At 37.6% G+C, this 25,898-nt stretch overlaps 2 protein-coding genes across 5 annotated transcripts; one reads left to right on the top strand and one right to left on the bottom strand.

Annotated features, from left to right (window-relative positions):
• Positions 1-1,132: 1,132 nt before the first annotated feature.
• TMEM263 (transmembrane protein 263) lies at positions 1,133-13,979 on the top strand. Of its 4 annotated transcripts, none has more exons than XM_026694974.2 (4): positions 1,133-1,230; positions 3,433-3,469; positions 8,522-8,591; positions 11,177-13,979. In XM_026694974.2, the coding sequence occupies exons 3-4, from the start codon at positions 8,528-8,530 to the stop codon at positions 11,461-11,463; spliced, it is 351 nt and encodes a 116-aa protein (XP_026550759.1). In that variant the 5' UTR covers positions 1,133-1,230; positions 3,433-3,469; positions 8,522-8,527; the 3' UTR covers positions 11,464-13,979. The 4 variants fall into 4 exon arrangements, with proteins under 4 accessions (XP_026550759.1, XP_087824534.1, XP_087824535.1 ...); XM_087968408.1 differs by having other exon boundaries at positions 1,133-1,702; XM_087968409.1 differs by lacking the exon at positions 1,133-1,230 and adding an exon at positions 2,049-2,175.
• MTERF2 (mitochondrial transcription termination factor 2) lies at positions 13,554-16,974 on the bottom strand. Its single transcript, XM_087968407.1, has 2 exons — positions 15,685-16,974; positions 13,554-14,776 (listed from the first exon to the last, which is right to left on the bottom strand). The coding sequence occupies exon 1, from the start codon at positions 16,888-16,890 to the stop codon at positions 15,709-15,711; it is 1,182 nt and encodes a 393-aa protein (XP_087824533.1). The 5' UTR covers positions 16,891-16,974; the 3' UTR covers positions 13,554-14,776; positions 15,685-15,708.
• Positions 16,975-25,898: the final 8,924 nt, after the last annotated feature.

Here is a 25,898-nt window from a genome sequence, read left to right as displayed (position 1 = left end):
TTACTGTTTTTCCATTATTTTCAGGCCCTGGTAAAAATCAGAACGTCACAATCAGTCATTGTTAAACCTGCTCTCAGATAAGACATGAATTCTGCTGAGTACAAAGTGATGCCACAATTTCCAGTCCATGACTGGTTGTCAATCCTATTTATATCTTTGCTGTATGTTTTTTTTTTTTCAAATGGTTACAGTAAACAGTTGTCCCATGCCTTGGAAAGGCTCTCAGGATAGTAATACAACGAAGACATTGCCTACTTTTGGAAGAGGAAGGAGAACACAACAAAAGAGGGGAAAGGATGGGGAGAGAAAAGGAAAACCAATTGGTCAGAAAGTTGCTGGTAATCTGGGAGAGCACTGCTGCTGAAATTCTCAATTCTTACTGGTCAAAAAGACAGATGGACATCCCACCCCATAAATTCTACAAACACTAATTGAAGATATTGGATGTATTTGGTTTAGTTACACATGAAGAATCTTATCTAAAATTATCCAGTATTTGTTCCTAGTTTCTAGGGTCTTTAAGTAACAGTTGCAAAGCACCCATCTCCATGACGTATCCTCATTTCCAAGCGCTGCCTATATCCTTTATGCCTGTCAACAGCTCCTTGACACCCGAGCATAGTGGTCTAACATCGCCCTTTCCTTCCTTCAGGTCTCTCCCTTGGGTTTTACCGGCAAGTCTTTAGCAACTTCAGGCAAAACTGGATCATAATTCATAGCGGACACAGTTGCAATTTTTGAACTTCTGCCTGACACGCAACTGTCAGGAGCCTACTTGAGAGAAGGGGTAACAATTTGGAACGAGCTCAGGTCGTTGTTCAACACCCTGGCCATAACTTCCAACTACGGCAAGGCGCTCAAGGTAAAACAAGAAGCCAGAGGGAAGAGGAATTTTATTGATCGCTGCTGTCAACTTCATTCCTCCCGTTGGCTCCTTAGCATCGCTCTCGGAAGAGGAGGAGGGGGAGAAGGTGGAAGGGGAAAAGGGGCAGCCCAAGTTCCGAGACGGCCCGGTTGGGCTCAAGCGCCTGCGCGCCCCTCCACAGCCGCGCTGGGGGGCGCCGGGGGCCGGCCGGGGGCGGGTTCTGCGGGCGGGGACGGGCGAGGTGCGTAGGGCGCCACGTCGGCAAGCGCTGAAGAGGCAGCCGCCAAGGGGTCGGAGTCGGGTTGGAGTTTGCCTGGTCGAATCCTCCGCCGGGCTGAAGCGAACGGCGCGGGCATCCCAGCGAGGTGAGTTTGGAAGGGGGCCTCCTCGTCTCCAGCCTCCTCTGCGCTTTGCGCAGAAAATGCGGGGTGGAGTTGCCTGAGGCATCTTCCCACCCTTTTCCTTCCGGGGTGGAAGAAGAAGAATGGGATTTGGGGGGCTGTCACCTGCCCCCTCCGCGGCTCGCCGAGGCCGGGGTCTCTCGCCTGCTGGGGCCGCGAAGGTGGGAACGGGGCGCAGGTAAAGGGCCGCTTTGGGCACAAGGGAGCCGAAACGCTGTCCGTGCAAAAATTGGCTCGAGTGGAAGGAAGGTGCTTCCCGCTAGGTGCCATCCCGTAGCAAGGGGGAACGTGAGAAGCATAGCGAGGACAAGGCGGCCGACCTTGGAGTTGTAGGGAAAAGGAAAGCCTCAAAAAGGGACTTGTGGTTCTTCCCTGATCTGGACCGGAGCAGCCTTGCGCTTGGGACCGCGCGGGAGAAGCTTTCATGGCGTTGTCGGTAGGTCTGAACTGTTTTAAACGTCCACCAGCCTTCCCTGCAGAGGCAGCTTCGGCAGCCTTGGCTGCTGCTTTGATTGGAAGGCGGGGAGAGAGAGAACGAGGGCGAGGCGGAAAAATAACGCCGCGTCTCTAGAGGTTTTCTCCCCGGGAAGAGAGCAAGGCACACTCAGCCCTGCTAAGTGCGGGTGCAAAGGGAGGTAAAAATAGATTACGCAGGAGAAAAGGCAGAAGTGTGGCCAATATGTTTTGGGTTCAACGTGGAAGAGCCCGTGAGGAGGTGGGAAAAAGAAGCCAGGCTGCACGTCAACAGCAGTATGGCTCCGGGCCCTGCGCCTGCCCCCTCTGCCACGTCACTGCTGCGTGCCATCCATCAGCCCTTTGTGTTTGCTGGGCCCCCATTTGGAGCCCTTTGCAATGGGGAGGCTGCTGTTTACGCTTCTGTTCCTGAGTGTGTTTTCAGGCTTGGTCCCGGTGGGGAAGATTATTATTACTCTCGGTGGAAAACAGGGTTGGGTATCACGCATGTCTGCAGATTGTCAAATAGCTCGTTGGATGCTCTGAAAATTAATATTGCGCCTTCATTAGATAGTTTACTATATGCGTGTAAGTATATTTCTGCTTTTATAGCACCGGAATTGTAAGCTTATTTATTATGCAAGTCAACTTTGCTTCGATAGTGTGTGGTTTCAAAACTCTTCCAGGAAAATAAAATGCCTCATTAAAATGGATGTTTGACAGAAAAGATTGGGAATTTTCTTCCCTAAAGGTATTCTGGGGCCCCACGTTGATGGGCAACACCCACCCTGTATCATAATGTTAAATTAGCAGCATAAAAAGATGCAATAATTAAAATAAAGAATTCTCCAACCTCTTTGGAAACATCATTTCCTTGTGGGAATGATGAGGAATTTTAAAATGGTTCTTTGAATTAAATTTGGCAAATTTCTAGAGAGAAACAAAATGGCTTTCATTTTAATATTTTAATAATTGGCTTTTCTAATTTTACTCATAAATTGTCTTGATAAAATAGTGAAGTGAAGAAGTATTGGACTTCTCTTGGTATTGAAAAGTTTCATTGAACTTAAAACTGCTTTTCCAATCAAAGGGTCTTCATTGTATAATGCAGCTTTCTCTTAACTTATGCCTAAAATGTCTTGGATTACAATTCCTGGAATTGCCAGCCCACAATCGCTGGTGATTATAAAGGTTGTAATTCAGAATCTCTGTCTAGCACCAAATTGGAAAGTACAATGATAGCAGTAATGCTTTAATTGTCCCCAAATATCAGTTGCTTTGACTACATAGCATAACTCTTTATATATAACTCTTTTCTAGGTGCAAGAAATGAAATGACTATTCATCTAAAGCCATTAAAGATCATTATCTAGGTGGTTTTTTTTGCTTAAAATATTATATTTTCATTAATCCAGAGTCTTGATTCTTAAGATAGTTCAATGGTGAGGGGTCCTTGGTGCTCTCTGAGCTTGCTTTTTTAACAAGCTCAGAGAGCAAGAAGGACCCCACATTTCAACAGAGCTACAAATATTCTCCTGTATCAGTGGTTCATCAAATGATTGCTGCAAATATTTTTCAGGAAGATATGCTCACCTTTCACATAATCTGAGTTGCATATATTAGTGTGTGCTATATTTGGATGTATTGTACAGTAACATTGTGATAAATCTTTTAAAAAGTTTTAAATATATAATTCTCTTTGATTTTATATAGAAAATCACATTGGGACATTTGAATACAGTAACATTTGGTAAGTATGGATACTAATAAAGTGTGTTTATTATTTGTGTCTATTGAGAAAGCCTAAATGTTACTGGTGGAGGACAAGGCAGGAAAAAAATGTTTTCAGAAATATCTTGGGGAGAATAACAACTTCCTCTCTACCTCATCCAGTTTAAGAATCTAACTACTATGAGCATTCAAATGTATGTTACATTCATACTGGATATTTTAAGGACAGGTAGTCCTCGACTTGCAACAGTGACCGTTCAAAGCTACAAAGGCACTGAAACAATGACGTACGACCATTTTTTACACTTATGACCGTTGCAGCATTCCCATAGTCATGTGATTTACATTCAGATGCTGGACAACTGACTCACATTTATGACAGATTTAGTGTCCCAGGGTCATGTGATCCCCTTTTGGAATCTTCTGACAAGCAAAGTCAGTGGAGAAACTGGATTCCCTTAAAAACCATGTTACTAATTTAACAACTGCAGTGATTCACTTAACAAATGTGGTAAGAAAAGTCATAAAATGGGGCAAAATTAGTTTAACAAATTTCTCGATTAGCAACCTAAATTTTGGGTTTAATTGTGGTTGTAAACTGAGGACTACCTGTATTTTAGTTGGCATAGTTAAGAGTAATCTGTATAGAGGAGATCTGTATTTCAATTGTGGAGTCAGATTATTTCAAACTTTTTTTACTGCAAAAAAGAATATTCAAAGAATACAATGAAAAGCAGTTAAAAGATACAATGCAAATACTGTGTTTCCCCCAAAATAAGACCCTGTCTTATTTTTTGCCACCAAAAAAAGGCACCAGGTCTTATTTTTGGGGAATGCCATTCACTGACTAGCCTCACTTGCGTGCGTTGCCCCAACCTCCTTTTTGCTGTCAGAGGCCTTCGGGAACTTCTTCTGTGGCTGGCAAGGCTTTCCTGAAGGCCTCTGCAGCCGATAACAGAGCTCCAGATCGATCCAGAACTTTGTTATCAGCTATAGAGGCCTTCAGGAAAGCCTTGCCAGCCTTGCTGGATACAGATGAGATGAGCCAGCAAGGCAGGTATCAGGGTGTGCGAGGCCTGCCTACAACTGTCCAACCCCCACCCCACCCCCAATGCTCACCCTAGCTTAATTTTTACCCATGCACTCTGGAGTGGGTGGGATCTTAATTAGGGCTTATTTGGGGGAGGAGGGCTTATATTGGATGCGTAAAAATCAAGCTAGGACTTTTAGGGTAAGTTGTATTTTCCAGGAAACTACAAAAAAAAAAAAAAAAAAAACAAGATAAAACTTGAATCAAATATTTTATTGTTGCATAGTGTAATACTCATCCTACCTACGAATATGAAGAATTGTTTTGCAAAAATTTGGATAGGAAACATCTCCTAGAAATAAGAAACGAAACAAAATCATATTTTGGGGTTTTATATGTTATATTAATTTATTAGCTATCTAAGTCCCAAGGACTTGAGCAATCTGAAGAGTTCATATTGTTGTTTCTTATTTATGCTACAAGATTTTTGTGTTATTTGTTATGGATGAGGGAAGGAATTGAGGCAAATGTGAATTCATAATTGAAGAATGTTAATTATAATTAAATAGACTTTCTACAGATAGGTGAAAGAATCTACAGGATATAAAGATGATTGTTATGTTTGTTAAAATGATCAATGAAAATAAAGGATCATCTCTGCATGATTGAAAGATGGCAGACTGACATAGTCATAAATTCATTTGTTACATACTAGGACATATAAATGGATTGCACATAACTTTCTATGTGTTATGTAGTCATTATAGTATGTAAAAACAATGAGGAGAGAAAGGCACATATTTAATTGTCAAGTTCAATTTTCTCCCCTCTAGCTACTAGAGCTCAGTCATGCTTTGAATTTGATTTGGGGGAAGATTTTAGACCTTATGAGAGCTTGAACACAGCCCTGGTCTATGACTCATTAAAGCAACTGCGCTTTTTTCCAGAATCATACATCCTAGAAAAAGACAAGGCCACTTTAATGAGTCACAAATGTTGTAAATGTTTCAAAACACCTTTTCCGAATCATTTTGAAGTCCTATATTCTAATTTACCCTTCCCAGTTAGACATTCTACAGCTGAGTTGGGATTGCAGAATCCCTTCAGTGTCTGCAGGCTTCTCTCACCTATTCATGTATTATTGCAAACTATTAAACAACATTAATTCTTTCAAGAGATTGTTATTTGCTACAATAAATATGAGTACTTAGAATTTTAAAATAATTTGTAATTTGTAATTTCAGTTGCATTGTTAGGCTGCATAGCAATAATGGGTATACATTAAAAGTGTTGCAGAGCTGCCTGTTTTTATAGTTATATCAAAATGTCCCAGAGGGGAAGAAGCTTGTTCATTAAAGCATGTAGGCTAAAAATAGCAATTGAACAACTGTGTCGCTAAAGGAACACATTACCAGATGTCACATTGTCTAAGCTGTAGTTGTTGAATTGGCTCAGCAGTTTTTCTAGAAGGTATATCTTGTTAGATATATATTTTTTGTTGACTTAGGTTAATCTTTCAGGAGTGGTTGGATAATTTAAAAGTATTTTACTGTGGTAATGTTATTTAATTAAAAGAAAACAAGAGGGAACTTGTCATTTTGAAAATATATAACAAGATATTATACAGGTATGTAAGTCACATGAAATATAATTTTGATTTATGTTGTATAAATCTGTAGAAATTATTTTGAAAATATTCTAATGACAGTTGGCTACTTATTAGATTTTAGAGTTCAATATTTAATTGACTTCGTTTCAAAAAACCAAAAGCGACTTAAAAACACTCTGTTCTGTTCTTGCTACCTTTTTACAGAAGGAAGAAATGTATATAAGTCTGTAAAAGACTTTCATAGTCATAATTTAATTCTTTAGAGAGTATGTTAAAAGAAAAACCCATGTTGAGACAGCAATAGGAAGCACATAAAACAATTCACCTGTTATAGCATCAAATAAATCATGTGACCTTTTAAAATAGTTCAAAAAGCAATTCGATTCTAATTTAAGGACAGTGGAAACTATTGTTATGTCTTGTTAACCTGTAGATAAGTATACAGTTATTCATATTGAATTATATTTTCCATGTTGAGAGTTATGTTAATATGATGTCACTTGGCGAAATTCCATATGATCTTGATAATCCTGAATAAGGTTCATGAAAGATTACTCCAGGGTAGTATTTCTCCCCTCAGCCTTATTGAATTGCCTCTGTAATCAGATGTTACTTAACAGTATTGCTTGTGCAATGCTTTCATGTGGCAATCTGATTTGTATAAGGAAAAGCCATTTCAGATTGCTGACATCTAACTTGAATGAAATAGAAATGAAATTTCCTAAGTTGAATCATTGAGTCATCTTTAGATGCAAATCCTTTGTTATTTTAAAATATTATATGGTTATTATAATAACTTTAATGATACATTATTCACTGAATGTATTTTCACCTTGATGCTGAACTTATGCTGCTTTTAAATTTTACACAAATATGTCAAAAGTCCTAATTCCAATTCCAACATTACTTTCAGTATTCTTAATGTAATGTGTCATGTACACATTACAGCTTATTGTAGTGATAGATTAATACATGACATAACCGCAGTCTTAACTTTTCCATATTCTACTCACTTGATATTCAAGATAATATAGACTCAACTGTTCTCTAATTATTAAAATAACACAATGTTTTAAGAATGAGGCTTAGCCTATCTATTTTTCTTGTTTAAAAGAAGAAATCTGTTCTAAATTTATTATAAATTTGTTAAATTTTTATATAAGGGTTTACTGTAAAAGAATTTAATCTAAGCAGCTATATTTATGGCTTGATTTACAGGTTTTTGCTATTACAGCACAGTCAAACATACAGAATTATTATTTCCTTAGCTCTAGTAAGCAGGCTTTAAGAAATTCTTCAATTGACAACCTGTTTGAAATCCTGACTCTGAATTAGATAAAAAAAAAATTCTTTTCCACATTAAAGCTTATATCCTAGGACCTGAAGGAAACATTGGACATGGCATATTATTATATAGCATGAGTAGTATAGTCATGGTGAATCTTTTGGGCTTGGTGTTCCAAAAATTCATAAAATGCATAACATGGCTCTGCTGGCATATCATATATAGACATACTAAACAAAAGAGAAACGATTCTCTCTCTTCTTCCTCATTGGTCACCTTGTACCATTCCCCAGGAACTGCCATGTGCTGCTAACCTTCAGGCAGTGTCCTCTTTCTGCTAACAGGCCCCTGCATCCTGCCCAAGGCTTCTACCCAAGGTCTTCATTTTTGAAGTGGCTTCGGCTTCAGAGAATGCTGTTCTGCAGCCTCTGTAAACTGTGCGAAAGCATACCCTTTTCTTACAGAATTTTTGGACACTCCAGAGGCCGCTCAAGAGCATACCCCATGGTTATCTAGTCTTAGAAAATCACATAATAGCAAGATGTGCTTTTGAGAACAATTGTTGGATGTTGGTAAATGTAGGTTTTTAAACACTTGGTGTGTCACCCAAAACACTGTGGCATGTCAGCTATGGGGTGTCATACGTTCACCATCAATGCTCTAGAACAGGGGTGTGAAACTCACATCGGTCGCAGCAGCATCACGTGACATATCAGGACTTCCCCCCTTCTCTAAACCAGGTGTGGGCGTGGCCAGCGTGTGACACATCCGGCCCACAGGCTGGGAGTTTGACAGCCCTACTCTAGAATATTAGTTCTTAATACCCATAACATACGTGATAGTGGAAAATATATGTAGCTCGGGTATAGGATGAGTATGGAAGTTCGTTCTCCAAGCTTGTGGGTTGGTTTCCAAACATATCGTTACTAGATGTTACCTAGCCTGGTAACGAAACATACAGAAACCAACCCACAAGCTCAGACAATGAACCTCCACCCTCACCCATAAAGTATTGTATTGGTGATTGGACTGCTATGAAAAACATGTCCCATCGTATGCTTTCATTGACTTGCTAGTGAGTAAGTTTTCAAAAGAACATTAAAAAGAGCTGGACTAACCTAGAAACTATACATTTCCTTATTTTTAGGCAATAATGAACCAGACAGAGAAGGATGAGCAAGATGTGCCTCCATATCTTAACAGTGAGCCCCCAGAAGGTATATTTTACAATAACAATGCTGTTTGCTCAAAGATGGTGCAGTAAATTGTTATTTTCAAATTGTTGTTCTATTCTCTATAAGCAGATTTTAATTTCATGATCAAAGCTGACTTTGTAAATTACAAACAAAATGGCTTTTTTCTTTTACTTTTAAAGATGTGTTTGCTGTGTTTTGCTTGCTGAAGGATAATTTGGTCACCCAATAGCTACCGTATTTTTCACACTATAAGACACACTTAATGGGTGGAAGTGGGTGGAAATGTCTGTGCGTCTTATGGAGCAAATGTTGCCGAAGCCTCACCTACCCACTGGCTCCCACCCATCAGCCTCTTCCTCCAAACAGCAAACAGCCTGGTCAGCTTCAGCACAGTCTGATTTAGCACGAGCAGCTGATTGGCGGTTTCTGTGCGTCCTGTTTTCAGCCTCTGCGCATCCCGTTTTTGGCCTTCGCACATCCCGTTTTTGGCCTGTTCCAGGTGGCGGTGGCGGCAGCAATCCCCGCCGCCTGCAATGGGCTGAAAATAGGACACGCGGAGGCCCAAAATGGAGCATGATATGCAGCGGCAGCGATGGGTGGCTGCGATCCCTGCAGCCTTGCAGCCTGGAAAAGCTGATTGGCGGTATTCCAGGAGGCTGATCCAACCGCCAATCAGCTGCTCGTGCTAAATCAGGCTGTGCTGAAGTTGACCAGGCTGTTTGCTGCAAGGAGGCAAATTGCTGGGAGGCAGAGCCAGATTCCCCCCCACCTTATTTTCCTCCCCAAAAGCTAGGTGCATCTTATAGTCTGGAGCGTCTTATAGTACAAAAAATATGGTACATCATGACAACACACTAAAATTACTAGTCCGCTTTTCTCGTGATTAAATATCCAAACTAATAATAGTTAAAATAACCCAAGGTTATGCAGAATCTGTTATATTATGTTGCTCTCCTAATATATTGTCTTTTTAAAATAGCTTATGCCATGTGATATTGCTGCTGAAAAGGGAGCATTACTTTGAAAACCCATGCAGCTTGGTTTCGAACCAAATGACTTGTTAATTTATAATTGCAAGTAGATGATTTACTTGCACAAATGAAACCTGTCCTATCCAGACTTCCAAGGCAGTCTGGCTTTTTTCAGACTCTCTGCTGTCATTGACTTTCCGTTCACATGGAATCTAATTGTATACCTGCTTTCCACTCTCAGAAAATGGTTTTGTTATTAAGAGAGGTTAACACATAAAGTGGACATGATTCTCAAAATATGTTTTCTTTCTTTCATTTTGGATACATAGACTGTATGTCTGTGTATGTGTGTGTTGTGTATATGTATAAGCACACATACACATACATATGCATGTTTCTAGCTATGCTGATTGTGGTGGACAATGTAGTTTAACAATGTCTGAACAGCTATCTCACTTTTTTTAAAGGATTTTTCATTGGAAAGTATTCAGTGGATGTGATTTTTGTGAAAAAGCTATCTCTTGTTTGTTTAAATTGCATGATAATATATTTCATAAAGGTTCAGGAATTCTGATTTCTGAGTTAGATTAACCTCTAACTTTTGAAATAAGTTGAACTATAAGTTCAGTTATGAAACAGGAGTGATAAACAAAGTGGGTTTTTTTCTGCTATCCTGGAAAGGTGCTTGGTTCTACTAGTGCTAGAAAGCATAATATTCTGACTTTTTTAACCCAGTAAGATGTAGTAAAAGTTTATAATGCTGAATTCATCTTCTAGGAATAAATTTTAATGTTATGTCAGGTATCTAAATGGTCCCTGAGTGGAATTAACAAATTATAATGTAATTTCCTGATGTATGAATGTATTCATTGTGCCTTATTTATATTTTAGATTTATATTTTGCCATTTTATTGATCAACATACCATAATTAAAATAATCCATAGTTTAACATATTTCAACTCAGCAAATGGTAACTAGTTCCTGTATTGGTATCTCTAGAGAGCCCTGATTCTGCTCCAAAACTATTTTCTATCCTGTAATTAGTACACAAAAATGCTGAATCCCTTAATTCAGGGGTGTCAAACACAAGGCCTGTAGGCCAGATGTGGCCTATGATGTGGTCAGATCTGGCACGCAGGGCCGTCCTGGAAAATGTAAGGGGCTGGCCCACGTGGGTTTGGCCCAGTCTACCTAATGCAAAGAGGAAATATTGGGCCAGCGTGACTTCGGCCCGGTCTACCCAGTGCGAAGAGGAAACATGCCAACAGTTTGAGGAGTGGCGTTATGCTGGTCACGCTCACTCAGTTGGCCACACCCATCCAGTCAGCCATGCCCGCTTGGCCCCCCGAGGTCAACCACAGTCCTGATGCGGCCCTCAATGAAATTGAGTTTGATACCCCTGCCTTAATGAATAATGATGATAATTAAAGAACCAAAACTCACTCAGAACTTTCTTTTGCATTGTTAGAAAATATTGATGAGAGTTTTTGCTATTCACCCCCACCCTGCAAAATGCTCTTCTGCTGGTGATATGTCATAAGAAGGAGTTGTTGTAGAGCAAAATTTCACTGGGACTTTCATTTCCACCACATTTAAACCAATTCTGAATAACTGACACTGTTTCTCTTCTTTAGATTCAGTAAAAGATCATCCGCAACAACAGCCTGGCATGCTTACCCGGGTGACTGGCGGCCTTTTCAGCATAACCAAGGGAGCTGTCGGTGCCACAATTGGTGGTGTAGCATGGATAGGAGGAAAAAGCTTTGAAGTGACCAAAACAGCAGTAACAGCTGTGCCTTCCATGGGAATAGGATTAGTTAAAGGAAGTGTTTCAGTTGTGACAGGAAGTGTTACAGCTGTAGGATCTGCTATCTCAAGCAAAGTGCCTTTATCTGGGAAGAAAAAGGATAAATCTGATTAAAGAAATTCTGTTTTGTTGAGGACCGTATGTGGCTATGGGACCTACACGATTTGGACTACTGTAAGGTCACCATTCTGGAGGAATATCTAAAGAACTGAAAGAATTACTTTCTCCTGCAAGGGACATTAACAGCCTGGTATCACAGAAACTTTAGATTTCTTCAGGAACTTGTCTGGTGAAATGTTACACTTGATTAAAAAAAAAAAAGGAATCAAGTACATGGATCTGAAGGAATGGCTCACGGTTGAACATTAATTCGCTTTTTGAAATCTTGAATTAAAAATGTGAAAATAGAAGTGGAGGGAATGACTTGCTAAAAAGTTAAGCACTTCACAGTTCTGATGAAAATAGCTTCCTTTAAAATAATTTCAGCATTAGAAGTGCTTAAATATTAGCCTGATTATGCCCTTAATTGGTTGCCTCTGCCATACAGATATATTGATGTTCTAGCTTCAAACCTATGGTGTCTATATTTTTTGGAAGACAGTCCTTGAACTCCCTAGAGTCCTTGCGTATCCTTGCTTTTTCAAACTATTTTTATAAACACTAAATTCTTTAGAAGTCAACTGTCACAAGGATGTGTTTGTGTGCGCACACGCATGTATGTGTGTATAAAACATTGAGTCAAATCATTCATGCCTTATGGTGAAAAACAATCTATTTTTTACTTAGAGAATCTTTTAAAGTTTTTGTAATGTCTGTCATTTCAAAGCAGTCTGTAGAAGGAGTTTTACAATTTTTTTTATCTGTTGATACTGACAAAGAAAGACTGCTAAATCTCAGGTGTAGCGTACGGATGTTCGCACCTGCAAAATGAAAAGCCCTTTATGTTGTTAGGTTACTTTAACTGAAAATTAATTCCAAGTTTACATTAAGACAACATTGAGTAACTTTCAGCTGTAAAATAAAAACACTTCTGTGGTTTCTAGCCTCAAGGTACAAATGTGTACAATCTTATTTCCTGAGTACATAATGCAAACACAGTAACTACTGTTGCTGCGCATAATCTGTTTACCAGAGTATCACCCATCATTGCTAGAGATTTTGTAGAGGTGGATGAATTGTGCTTGATATTTTCAATGATAATTAACATAAAATACTTTCTACAAATAATACCTCAGCAGGTAGGTTTGCTGAATGGCACCCATGACCAATATGATAGAAACAAGTGATTTGCAGAGAAATGTATTTCGTGCATACCTTTTCAAAGTTTTCTGAGCAAGACATAGGTATGTCCAGGGCAGTGGTGGGATTCAATTTTTTTACTACCTGTTCTGTGGGCATGGCTTGGTGGGCGTGGCAGAGGAAGGATACTGTAAAATCTCCAGTCAGAGGTGGGATTGCCAGTTCTCTGAACTCAAAATTTCTGCTACCGGTTCTCCAGAACTGGTCATAACCTGCTGAATACCACCTCTGGTCCAGGGGTGGGCTTCAAAAATTTTACCAAAGGGTTCTCTTGCTGGGTGGGCATGGCCTACTCAGCCTCCTGCACCACAGTGTGTATGTGCGGGGGGTGTTTTTGCTCTCCCTGAGCTCCAGAGGCTTTCATTGAGCCTCTGCCCATTTCTGGCCTTCCCAAACTTCCAGGAGGCCTGTTTTTCACCCTCCTCAAGCTTCCTGCACTTCTGTGCATCCTGCATCCAAAACAGGCCACGTGGAGACTCTTGGGAGGGGCGGGGTGGGCAGGGCCAGCCAGTAGTGGGATTTGGGGGTTCTCCAAACTGCATAGAATCTTAGCTAGGGGCTCTCCCAAATCCCTACGAACCCCCAGCAATCCACACCTGGGTATGTCTTCCTGTCTGTCTTGTTCCTAATCCATTAAATCAGGATAGGTACTGGTAGTCCTTTGTGCTCAGTGGGCTATATTGTAGATTTATTGGATTTATATCTTTCATTTAGAAGCTCTGTAGCATGTTGAATTTGTAGCATTTTGGTAGTCCTTAAAAAAGACTGAAGTTCACATGACTATTCTGTATGCAATGTTTCTTAAAATATGTGTTAAAAACACACAAACCTGGTTGGAATAGTTGTGATTATAAACACAAGATTAAAACAGATGGTGTCTTGTAAAAGTAATGACCAAAAGCTCCCTTGTCTAAAATTACATATTCATAAATTAATCTGGTATAATTTATTGTACTGTTACTAGTTGAAAAGAATTATCAAAAATGTGCTGTTGGTATCTGACCTGAATTTGCTAGCTTGATGATAGCAAAGCAACTTCATATGCTCACCAGAACATAAAGAATATTTGTATGGCCCAAAGGCATCATTAAAGCTTTAACTAATAAGAAACTTCATTACACAACAGGTTTTATCAATGATACTATATAAATTAGGAGTTTGTATATGGTATTTAATTAGGTGACTGGATTAACAATATGCCTAGATTAGAGAGTTTATCAGACAATCTTCATATTGGATACCGTGGCTAGCATTTAGATACTTTGTCATTTTACTACTCAACCAATTCCCTAATAAATGTGTATCTTAAAACATATATAAAAAGAATAAAATGTGTATGCGTTATTTTTAGAAATATGTACTAAAGGTTCCAGTGTTCCAAACACAGAACGGTTTGCGTATGGAATTTATATTTATAGAAGGATTAGCCACAGGCATAAAAATTACAAACATATTGATGTAACTTTTAAGAACTGACATTTGGTATTTCTGTGACATTGATATTTAATAGTAAATGAGATCTTAAGGTAAGAGTGTCTGGGTTCATATGCTTAGAATAAGGAATAGAGAGATCTAGTATCAGTAAGCTAGCAATGCCAATATGCCCCAGCAGGCATTTCTCTTAGCATCTATCAGATTCCTTATCCCTCCTGTTCATTTCAAACATACTTGGAAAACTATTTTTCATTGAAGCAAATCTCATTGTGCTTTCTAATAAAGGGGTGCCTTGTAACATTCCCATGCCAACTACTTTGTGAGATGCTTTCCAGATACACCCACTGATCCTTATAAAGTGTCTTTTTACTGATGAACAGAGCAACGTAATGAAATATCACCCCTTTTTTTTGTATTGATTCTTGATCTCATATCCTTCAGCAATAAGCTGAAGAAATTATTGGGGGACAATTGAGAAGAATCTATGAAATAAATAATACTAAAATCCAGGGCCCCACACCATTTCTATACATGGGTTTCTTTTTAAATTTTCATGCAGTTCTAAATATTAAAAGTTATCATACTTGATATTTAGGAAGAAAATAGTATAGTTAAATAGACAGTATGTGCTACATGCAAATTCAAAGCCAGGCTTCTTGTGAGATGTGCCATTCTGTTCCTTCTGTCTTCAGTCCTAAAATCATTGAATGCATATGTACCAGGTTAATTATTCCAAACAATTTAAAATGCCACAGAGTGTATTGGTAAAATAAATCATGCATAGTTTATGTGGTTACTTAGACTTGACACTGACTTGACGGCATAATAGTCAAGAAGATATTTCTAATTAGCAAGGATTACATATCACTCAATTATGCATAATCTAACCGACTAATTTATTAAATAAACTGAATATATTGACTATATTCCCAATATGTGTAAATTTTATTTTAAATATTGCATAAAGCAAGGATATTATTATAATTTAAACCAATGCTAGGTGCATCTTGTCTATCAGGGCAGAAGTTTAAAAGTTCATTCCCTTTCCTAAATAATGTATATATTCTGTTGACAATCCCATAATACTCTTATACAAATTATATAATTTACAAAAACACCTCTATATGATTTTAAAAAGCCTACATTTACACAAGATATGCAGAAAATAGAAAAATATTTATTTCCTAACGTGAAAGATGCAAATAAAGGTATTTCATGCATCATGAAACTATAGAATCCTATCTCACATGGCTTACATTTGTTTTGAAGAGAAATTGAATCCATGGAATATAAGACTTGGTAGTTTCTAGGCATAATTGCTATGTATTACTTCTATATCAGAAAAATGCCTTTTAATATTAGTTCCTAGATAACATGACCAGCGGATGCTATTGGACTGGTGTCTAGCTTGTAGGTTTCACATACAAATATGCTTGGCTACTATAGGAAAAATATATTGGATCAGACAGCCTTTCAGTCTGATCCAATGAATTCCATGACAATTGCATATTTAGAAACACTGATTCAGAGGGGAAAAAATCAATTTCTAAGTCGCAATTACATCCAATTTATTTGAATTGTGAAAGACAAACTGGTCCTTACTTTTTATTTAGCAGGTTCTGGAAACTAATCTTCAACATTCAAAGGAGCCACTGGATTATATATAGGTCTCTCACTTTTTGCTTGTATCTTTCCATATGTAGTTTCAAAATCTTTTTTTGTTCCATTGAGATATTTTAAAGTTCCATTCTTCAGACTGTATCCTAGGGCATTTAATTTTTTAATTCGATACTGAATTATCTCTGTTGATAATTCTAAAACAGCAGGAGACTCTTTAATTTGTTCTATAGAAATTCCCTCCTTCAAGAATTCATCTAGTCTTTCCTTCAGAACTGAAGCTGAATAATAGAGAAGGGCAGGACACTGTAATATTAGCTCTTTTAATTCTTGATCACTGCAATTGAAGATGGTCTTTGAAAACAAGAGGCTACTCTGCATATTGCTAAGATTAAGTTGAAAAATAAATCCTTTGAGCTTGGACAACAGGCATAAAACTTCGGAATCAGTGAACTGATTGTTCTGAAGAAACTCCAGGTTTTCTTGGACAGTAGTAGAAGTATTTAATAAAATAAATGGATTTTGACTCAATAATTTCAGTAGCCAGTTTTTCAAATTTTCCTGTGAACCACCTAATCTTAAATAGTTTCTTTGCAGAGTTTCTATCACACGCTTATTCTTTTCAACAGGGTTGTAAAAAATATTTGATGCACTTGTTAAAAACCGGCGGATGATAGCAGTCTTCAGCCCCAGTGCTTTGAAGAATCTAATGTTGGCCTTCTGATTTTCATAATGTTCAACATTAAAAAAAGCATCTGGAAATCGGTTTATTAACTCCACTAACTGCTTTTCATTTTGACAGACAGATAACCACAGATCTCTTTGACAAGTGATACTGGTAGGATTACAAAGAATGGCTTCAGGATAGCATTCAAACATATGTGCTAATGAAGGTCCATCAACTCCAATTGTTTGCAAAATATTAGCTATTTCTTTGATATATGACACCTCTTTTGACAGAACCCATGGCTTTAGCCTACGGATTTTCTTTATATCCACTGATAATTTGGACAGATTTTCTACAGTGAATTTATTCTCCTCTCCTAAAGAAGTATCCATGGCATATTTCAAATGCTGTAAAAGGTGTCCATTCTTTCTTTGATACCAGAAGACTGATGGAGCTGCCAATATTAGGCAGGGCTGAGATTTCGTCAAAAAATGCATATAGAAATTTGGGACAATATAAGCCATTTTATTCTATGGTCAAGCAATCACACCAGGAAAGGCCTGTAAGAACCAAAGCACAAGATATTAATGCTATATCAAATTCAAACTTGGGGAGGGGGGGGGAGCAAGAAAAACAATTCTCAATAATCTTAATAATCCCAGATACATGACTAGAGTATGCAACTATTCTTTTTTCTCAATTGATCTTTATTGAAGCAAAAATAGTAATATAATGAGGTAGCAGGCAGGACTTAACTGGAAGACTGTATATTATTAAAATCTCATCATGACCTTTAATTGGGCAGAAGGATGTATCATAGAGCAACCATTTTTGAACCAAGTCACCTCAGATTGGGCTAACTTACAGAATCTGTTTAAAATTCAGGACCAATGATTCATGAGGGAATAAAAATGGGAAATTACGGCTGCTTCATTGTTACTGACTGCCACTGCACTACTATTACTATGGTTACATGATCTTCGTTTTGAACATTCCATGAATTTCCCAGCCAATCTGGCAATTCCTCACTCTGTCCTCCCCTAGCAGCAGCCACTTAATTGCTGGCTGGGGAGATTTCCAATCTTCCCTATCAAATCCTCACAAGGAAACTCAATGAGGAAGCTGACAGGAAGTCAGAAGTCACTTCTGCCACGACTGCTTTTTTGCCCATCCTTGGTCATTCTGTTTCTCTGCTTAAGGAAATATCTCTAAAATGATGGTCCAATGGGGCATGGGTTATCTAGTGTCATCTAAATCCTTTCTCTTCAAATAAAGTGATTGTAACACAGTTGATTGATGAATTCTTCCCTCATTGCCTCTTAAAATATTTTTGCCTATTTAATAAAAATCCTGAACTCCCCATTCCAATTCATATTAAATTATGTAAAAACTGGATTGCAATGATATGCAGATAACTAAATGTTAAGTAGCAGCAAAGGTCAAAGGAGACATATTTCTTTTGTTGTAATGTAGGTAGTAAACAGATTTAAACAAAACAACACCCCTGTACTCTTATTTCCTGCCTTATTTTCTCTTTGATCACACAACTCTTCTGGCTCCTGCATGCCAGGTAAACAAGAGAAAAGAATATGAAAACAAATAGAAGAGTAGAAGCAACCATTACCATAGGAATAATGGAAAATATCTTTTCTGATTGTATATCTAGCAAGTTTCTTTTCTTTCATTTTTTGCCAATATTTTGAAGGCATTTTCAGACTTTTCAAACCTTTGTTTGACATAGTGGCATTATGCAATCTTTAAGTGGGAAGACTTACATTTTTAAAAAGTAAAACTTTCCTCGAATCAGACTCATTTACTGATGTCTATGTGGGCAGGCTAATATGAATTTCTTAACACTGTAATACTAACAGATTTTTTTTTTAAAAAAAAGAATCTACATTTCTGGAGGTTCCTAGGAATTTCCCGTTCAGATACCAACTAATGAAGCCACCACTGTGTCATTGACAGCATTTAATAGCAATCCCTAACAAGATACCGCAACAGGTTGAGATTTCCTCCTTCCCATTTTTATTAATTTAAAGCATTTCAACTTTGCCCATCAAAACGTTGATTTCAGTTTAAAACGGCAATCGCAGTTAATAAATGACAACGATTACATGTGCATCGCACCCCTGAGCATGTCTAACTCAATCCTGCGTTAATTCAACCTGGCTAGCGAAATCACACAGCCAGGGGTCTCAAAATGGGGGCTGAAGGGAGTCAGGCTTGTTTGTGGTTGCAATGCGCCAAAAGTCCCGGCAGGAGCTCGACGACACTGTAACTTTGCGAACAAAACGAAGCATCTCGACACCGATACCGAGTCTTGCCTTCCTTTCGAGGCGAGCATACACACACGTTCCGGACAAACGAAATCCACGCAATAAGAGCGCATCTACCCCTGATGAAAATGCAATAGGATCGCCTCCTGCTGCCTAGGAGCAGCCGGCCCTGATCCTGTCCCAGGCAAACGAGCACGCCTTGTCCCCCTTGCTCATTTGACCCAGCACCGCCGCCCTCCCCTGGACACCCCGAGGTTCCTTAGCCAAGAAACCACCGTGACGCCTTACCCCGGGTGGCAGCTGCAGAAAATAGGCTGCTGGCGTCACAGGTCACGTTCCTGAGCTATACCAATGCTCGAGATGGGGGAGTTACGATGGTGGAACAAACCATTTCCGATTCGGCTTTGTTTAAGTGCTTTTAAATCGTATATTCTTCAAAATCTATTCAGACGATTTTTAAAAACTTTTTAAACGATTTATTCTAATACTAGTTTTTGTATCAAAAAAGTAGGGACAGAAATGAATAGATGTATTGAAATCTCCCCGCTTCTACAGCAGAGCCGCAGACCAAATAAGTTTTTTTTTAAAAAAGTTCTTATTCTGTGTTGTATGAATGTGTTTTGTCTCCATCCAGCTCTCCTCCTTCTTCCTCCCCGTCCTTCTCCTCCTAGGAAGGAAGGAATCAGGACTTTCTCATTAGCAAAGTTCCTTGCTCCCAATACAAGTTTTTACCTCATTCTGTATTGTTGTTGAAGCGGAACTGGCCAAGCGTGGTGTCACTCCCACAAAGGCTTGTTTATACTTTACAAAAATGATCTCAACAAGCCTTAGGATGTTTGTAAAGCAGCTGGATTGTATTGTGGGTTACTTTGTTTATGCTGAAGAATAACTTCACAGACGTACATTCGGATTGCAACATAAATTTTACTAATAATTTAATCAGATGCATTTCCTGTTGTTAGTTACTGTTTACATTGCAATATCTATCTACACAGTAATGTATGGAATATCTTAGGAGCAAACCTTTGCTACCGAAATGTATAAAATTAGAAAAATAATATAGAAAAGGAATATGAGGTTATTAGAAGTTGTTTTGCTTTGGGTTTTTTTGTTTGTTTGTTTTTTGTTTGGTGAGGAAGCCATTTGAAATCAAGGTTGGGTTTCCCTGCATGCCAGGATTTCACAATAATGATCAGTTCTAATTAGAATTTCCATACAGGAATTTATTATGTGCTGGTTTATTTCACATAGTTTGGACACTTGGGAAAATTTCATAAGCCAATGCTGCAATTTATTATAATTTAGAAATGCAGATTTTAATGTTTTGGTCATAACAAGACAGAAAAATAGAGTGGGATTCATTAAGGCAAGATCCATAATGATCCTGTTCCACCTCAGTAGCTCTTTAACTTTACAGTTTCATTTACTCATTTATTTTCATCTAGTGTATTTGCACATGTGCATTTTAATTTCAAATAAATTTACTATAGGAGAATACAGATGTTTTTTATACATGGCTGGAAGTTTTACTCAACTCCATAGCTTTCCGAATGTGCTAAACTTTATTTGAATCTTTGGGGAACTATGGCCTGAAAGTAGAACATAGCATTGTCTGGCAAGGGAAATGACAAAACTTTTATATCATAATGATCCGATGGAACCACCAATGCTCCATTGCAAACACATCAAAGAATGCCCAATTTTGGCCCTGACACCAATGGAACACCACTGGCGGGATAGGTGGATCAAAAGAACTTTCAGTGATCACACAGGTATTTCTCCATGAACTATAATATACTTGATTGGGACTTCAATATGCCAATGGTACAAGGTTTCCACAATATCATCCATCTCATGGCAATCAACAGCTGGTCTGTAAATTGCAACTTAAAACTGACAGTTGCTTCAGTTGGCTCATTTAATTGACATTGTAAAAACATTCATTGGAGCCTTATTTTTAATTTGCATTAAAACAAAATGAAAGTTTCCTTTCTGAATCCATCAAACATACAGCTTTGTATATAACTTCCCAATTTAAAAGTTAGTAATATACTTTTAAGCCAATGTAATAGTCACAATACTAGATGTAGAGATTCCAATTATCATAAAACTTAATTGTATAGGAGATGCAAAGAAGTATTAGACTATTGAGAAACTTAACAAGAAACATACGTATAAAGGTGTAAAGCACATAATTAAAAAACCCACGGAATAGCACCACCTTGCACTAACGTCATAACACAACCGTAAGATAAGAAAATTATAGGTTTTATTATGCTTTCAACTTTAACATAATTTCATGTTTAGATATTTCTCCCTTCCTTCATGTTCTTTAAATAATGTTAGCTATTTGGTATCATTGTACTTAGTCAGTTCTTGATTTCTGTCATTGGCCAGTAGATGTAAAATTCAATTAACAAATGATAGCATCCTTGCTATTTGTTACTTGCACAGCCAAATATTGAGATCTCTTATTCCTAGAACTTGATTGGAAATCCATGACTGGAAAGAAGCTTCGGAATTATTCTTATTAATATTCTATGTATCCCATGTAAAATTGGAAATTAGTACTATATCTTGACCAGAGTCATCTAAGCAGGCCACCAAAGAACATGATGGACACCATCAAAGCTGACACCAGCCAGAACATCGAAAAATCAAAAGAAACAGCGCAAGATTGGAAGATGTGGAGAGACTTGGCGCATAGAATTACCAATAGTTGGACATGACTTAATGGATAACATCATCGTACGAATCCATGGAGAACTGTTCTTCATATAAGAAGTCTGTGACACCTGAATGATCTCTAGTCTTCACCACTGTCATAAAATCAATAGATTTAGTCATTAAATCATCTGTTACAAAGGTGATATTAAATGTAAATACATGCTAAAATGACGTGTAGAAATATTTCTTTTCCCAAGCATGACACAGAATTTTTTTAAAGAAACCATTGCAATGGTCGGGGATTACTGGGTGTAGGCTTATTTTCCTGGAAAATAAATGAAGGTAGACTGGCCTTGCCTAATCTAATGATGTTTGCCACATCAAGTACTTCCTGTTATTGTCTACCTTTATTTAAGAGCAGGATCAAGGCCATCATTTATTCCATCCAGCAAAGATATAGCTTAATGATTTTAAATTTAGTGAGAATATGTAACTCTTTCTAACTCTATGGTTTTGTTCTTATGGGTTGTATGGAATCAGTCTTGCAAATAAAAGAAGATATGTATGCAACTAATTTTGTTCAATTATAATTATTTTTGTTGCAAATATTTATTTTAAACCAACCTGGAAGGGTTTTTTTCAGAATGATTGAGTTGTTTAGAATACATAAATAAAATGGAATGTAGTTGCTACAAGCATTCTACAGTACAGGTAGCTTTCGACTTACGAACACAATTGAGCCCCAAATTTCTGTTGTTAAACTAGACATTTGTTAAGTGAGTTTTGCCTCACTTTATGACCTTTCTTGCCACAGTTGTTAAGTGAATCATTGTAGTTGATAAGTGAATCTGGCTACCCCATTGACTTTGCTTGTCAGGTCACAAGGTGGATACATGACCCTGAGGCACTGCAATGGTCATAAATACGAATCAGTTGCCAAGGATCTGAATTTTGATCACATGATCATGGGGATGCTGCAAAGGTCAAAATGCTGGAAAATGGTCATAAGTCACTTTTTTCAGTGCCATTGTAATTTTGAATGGTCACTAAACAAACTGTAAGTTGTAGACTACCTGCATTTGCAATCGTGTGCATTAGACTATACATAATTGTATGATTAAATTGATACATATTTACAAATGAAAAATATCCCTGAAAAATACTTTTTACTATCTATAATTTGTGTAGTTTATGTAAAATATTTATACCAGGTTTGTGGAAAGCAGTACCGAAAATATGAAAACATTCTCTCATAGAGACTTTTTGGTTATATAGCAATGCTACGCATGTGATAAGGAGCAAAAATGGGGAAATTTACCAGAAAGGTCTACCAGTGTCTGCTAACATAACTCCATACAAGTAAGAATCTCAGCAGGCAGATAATTACTAAGTGTGCTGCAGTGGTTTGGAATACATCTACTTTGTCAGTGAATGAAATGCTCTTCTTCTCATCTTTGTCTCATTTTTTGTTTGTTTAGGAAGAATCTGGCTTTCTAAGCCTGAAGCAGTTTTACCATAAAAATACAGATCAAATAATCCTTGGAATGGTACATTCAGTAGCCTATTAGTATACTACTAAGCACCATTTTTGTTAAATGTAACATGTGTTTTCAATGTAGTCACCCAGGTGGTTCTTTATGGGCAAGGCAGTTCCTGGACCAAAGGGTCAAATACTTGTGAAGCATAGACTTTGAAGGTTTCATCATCATAAAAGAGAGAAAAAGAGCATATTTTTAAAGAGAATGTAAATTATGACACGAAGACCCAACAAAAAGAATATTAGGTTGCATGCCACAGTGTTACTATATTATAATATGCTTGGTGTAGTAGTTAAGATGCTGACATAGAATCCAGGAGACTGAATTCTAGTCCCTCCTCAGGCTGACTGGATGATTTTGGGCCAGTGGCATGCACTCAGCTCAACTCAACTCACAAGGTCGCTGTTGTGGGAAAAAGAGTATTATGAGGATCCACTGCCTTGAATTACTGGTATTTATAAAGTATTAAAGGTGGGATAAAAGTAAATGATAACTTTTGCAGATACAATATTAGGACTATTTTATATTTATTCTGATATTTTTCCAATTTCCATAAGGTTATCATGAGCTAAGATATAAAGTAAGATCACAAAAGAAGAATACAGTTAAGGTTGTGGCTGATGAAAAAATATTTGGTTATTGTTTATTTAAATAAACAAAGAATTTAAAAATAGAAGGCTATGCATCAACTGTGAGAAAGATGAAGGAACTCTACTCAGCTAAGCATTCTGACTTACAGAAGGTTGAGAGACAATTCCCCTCTCTCCTCACCTATCATCATTGCTGTAGATGCTTCAAGTTTGAGATGGCAACCTCTATGGAAAAAGCAGAGTAGAGCAAGAGCCAACACTGCCCTGAAGAGATGTTGTCCACTTTGCTGAGCAGTTTAGATTGAGCAAAATAATAAATAAAGGGCTTGAAACTTAGATTGGTTCTTAGCAAAAAAAAATGGAAAAGTATCAGCTTTTTACCTTATGTAATAGGAGAATGGTGATGGGTGAAAGAGACATATTTACTTATGGGAGAATGGTGATGGGAGAAGGAAACATAGGTAAATTTCAAACTTCAGGTTTTATCTATCTATCTTGAATAGTAACCATTTGCAGTTCCTGATGTTCTTTGCACTAGAAGGCCTTTATACTACCTGAAATAAAAGCTATCTGATTAAAAATTATATTCCTGAATCCCTGCCAGCTAGCCTTCTAGTTTGAGTCTGGGAGAAGCCCGATGCTTTCCTGTTCCCTTTTCCTTATGAGGAGAAAATGTTCAATGTAAACAAAGCAAAACATCAGCTGGAAGGAAAGCCCTCATGCTTTTTCCAATTCCAGATGTTGGGTGGCTCACAATCATTACTGGTTTTACCTGCCATTCATCTTGTGTAACAGAGGGAAAGCACTTGAAGCCTTCCTCCGGTTGTCTATGTCCTCACACACGGAAAATTGAGTGAGTGGAAAGAGAGACAGCAATATACTCTGGAATCATTTGCCCTTCAGATTGGATATGGGGTCGCATGCAATCTACTGGATAAATCCAGTTAGCAGTATATGCTGCAACCTTAAAAATGCTGCCATATCTATATAAAAATGGGATGCACAAACAATATTTATCACAGCTGAACCAAATACTCTATTCTTAAGCGGCTTCAGAAAAAAGAAACATGAATGCAGAGAAGAAGCAATGTTAATCTGTTGTAGGAGTATCCAGGGTACATAACTTAATTTTAACAATCCATAAATTTTTAACTGAAAAACAGAAGTATTTCTGTGCAATGTTCAATAATTAAAATGTATCATTCCAACCCGATAAATGTGCATTATAGAAAATCACATAACTATATTTTGTATTTAAATTTTTAAATATAATTTCTGTGCACAGGATAATATTATAAATTGAAAATTATACAGTATAAAGCCAAATCTATTGATAAATTCAACCTTGTGCAGAAAAAAAAATTGCTCAGACATTAATCTGAGATGATAGTCAAAGAATGATATATGCAGTATCTATCTGAAATCTACTATTCTAAGACTTGTTCAGTTTTTTAAAGCTTATTTAAAGTATCTTCCTTAATAGCTTCCTAGTACTATTATCTGTTTTCCTCCAAACATCATGCAATCGAAACATTCAAAAGGAAAATTAACAGGGGAGTTATTTATCGTCCATTTTAAGTGGCATCACTGAGGTTAATTCTAAAATGTCTTTCTTGATTTTATTCTAACAGTAAAGAATCCACTGTACATTCGCTATTCTTATCAATAAATTCAGAGCTCAATCATACAAATGTTAAGGTGGTTTCATTTTATTCTTCCCTTTTTCTTAGTCTAAATACCTCTATAGTTAAATTAATCTCTACCATTAGGGAGCATGAGGCAACTGCCATAGGCAGTTGATGTTGTAGTTCACAGTACCTCCTTCCTAGTCATTTCCCCTGAACTTCTTACGTATTCTGTTGACTGGAAAATAAAGTTGATTATGCTACATTACCTGTCTTACATCCTTTAAACTAGGGATGGATTATGGGCTGCATCTGACTTAAAAAAATATCCTATATGGTTCAAAAATCTTTTCCACACAGAATGGAGAAATGCTTGTGTTTTGTAACTCCCTAGGGTTACTACAAATTCAGATCTAACATTGGTATCTTCATTATTTAGATTAAGATTATGGATTTGTGCACAATGTTAGGCAATAGTATGGTATTTGTTAGCTTCTCCATAAGAATCAAGTCCATTGTTATACGGTATTAAATCACGTTTCACAGTTATGAGACATTTATTGTATTGTCCCTATGTATGTTCACATACAAACCCGTGTCCAATGGAATTTCCAAGTCTGATTCTGTAAAATGTAACAGACGCACTCTTGTTATTGCATTATTTGTTTTTAATCGGTGAATATCGTCTTTAAGGTCTCATGTGCCAACTGCGGGGCAGTTAACGTGATAGTCTGCAAACACACAGAGTATCATTTGCAATGGGCCATTTCATAACGGTATTGTGTAATGATCAACTATAGCCAGGAAGATGCACGTTAACGCGCTCGCCAGAT

Source organism: Notechis scutatus, chromosome 6 (genome assembly GCF_049901735.1).
Source record: "Notechis scutatus isolate UNSWTSFEM ecotype Mainland chromosome 6, rNotScu1.2, whole genome shotgun sequence".
Lineage (NCBI taxonomy): Eukaryota > Metazoa > Chordata > Lepidosauria > Squamata > Elapidae > Notechis > Notechis scutatus.
This window is presented reverse-complemented; position numbering and strand designations above follow the sequence as displayed.

Coding starts and splice junctions, on each gene's coding strand:
- TMEM263 (XM_026694974.2), top strand. CDS start 8,528: ATGAACCAGACAGAGAAGGATGAGCAAGATGTGCCTCCATATCTTAAC. Junction 8,592..11,176: donor TAACAGTGAGCCCCCAGAAG/GTATATTTTACA, acceptor TCTCTTCTTTAG/ATTCAGTAAAAGATCATCCG.
- MTERF2 (XM_087968407.1), bottom strand. CDS start 16,890: ATGGCTTATATTGTCCCAAATTTCTATATGCATTTTTTGACGAAATCT.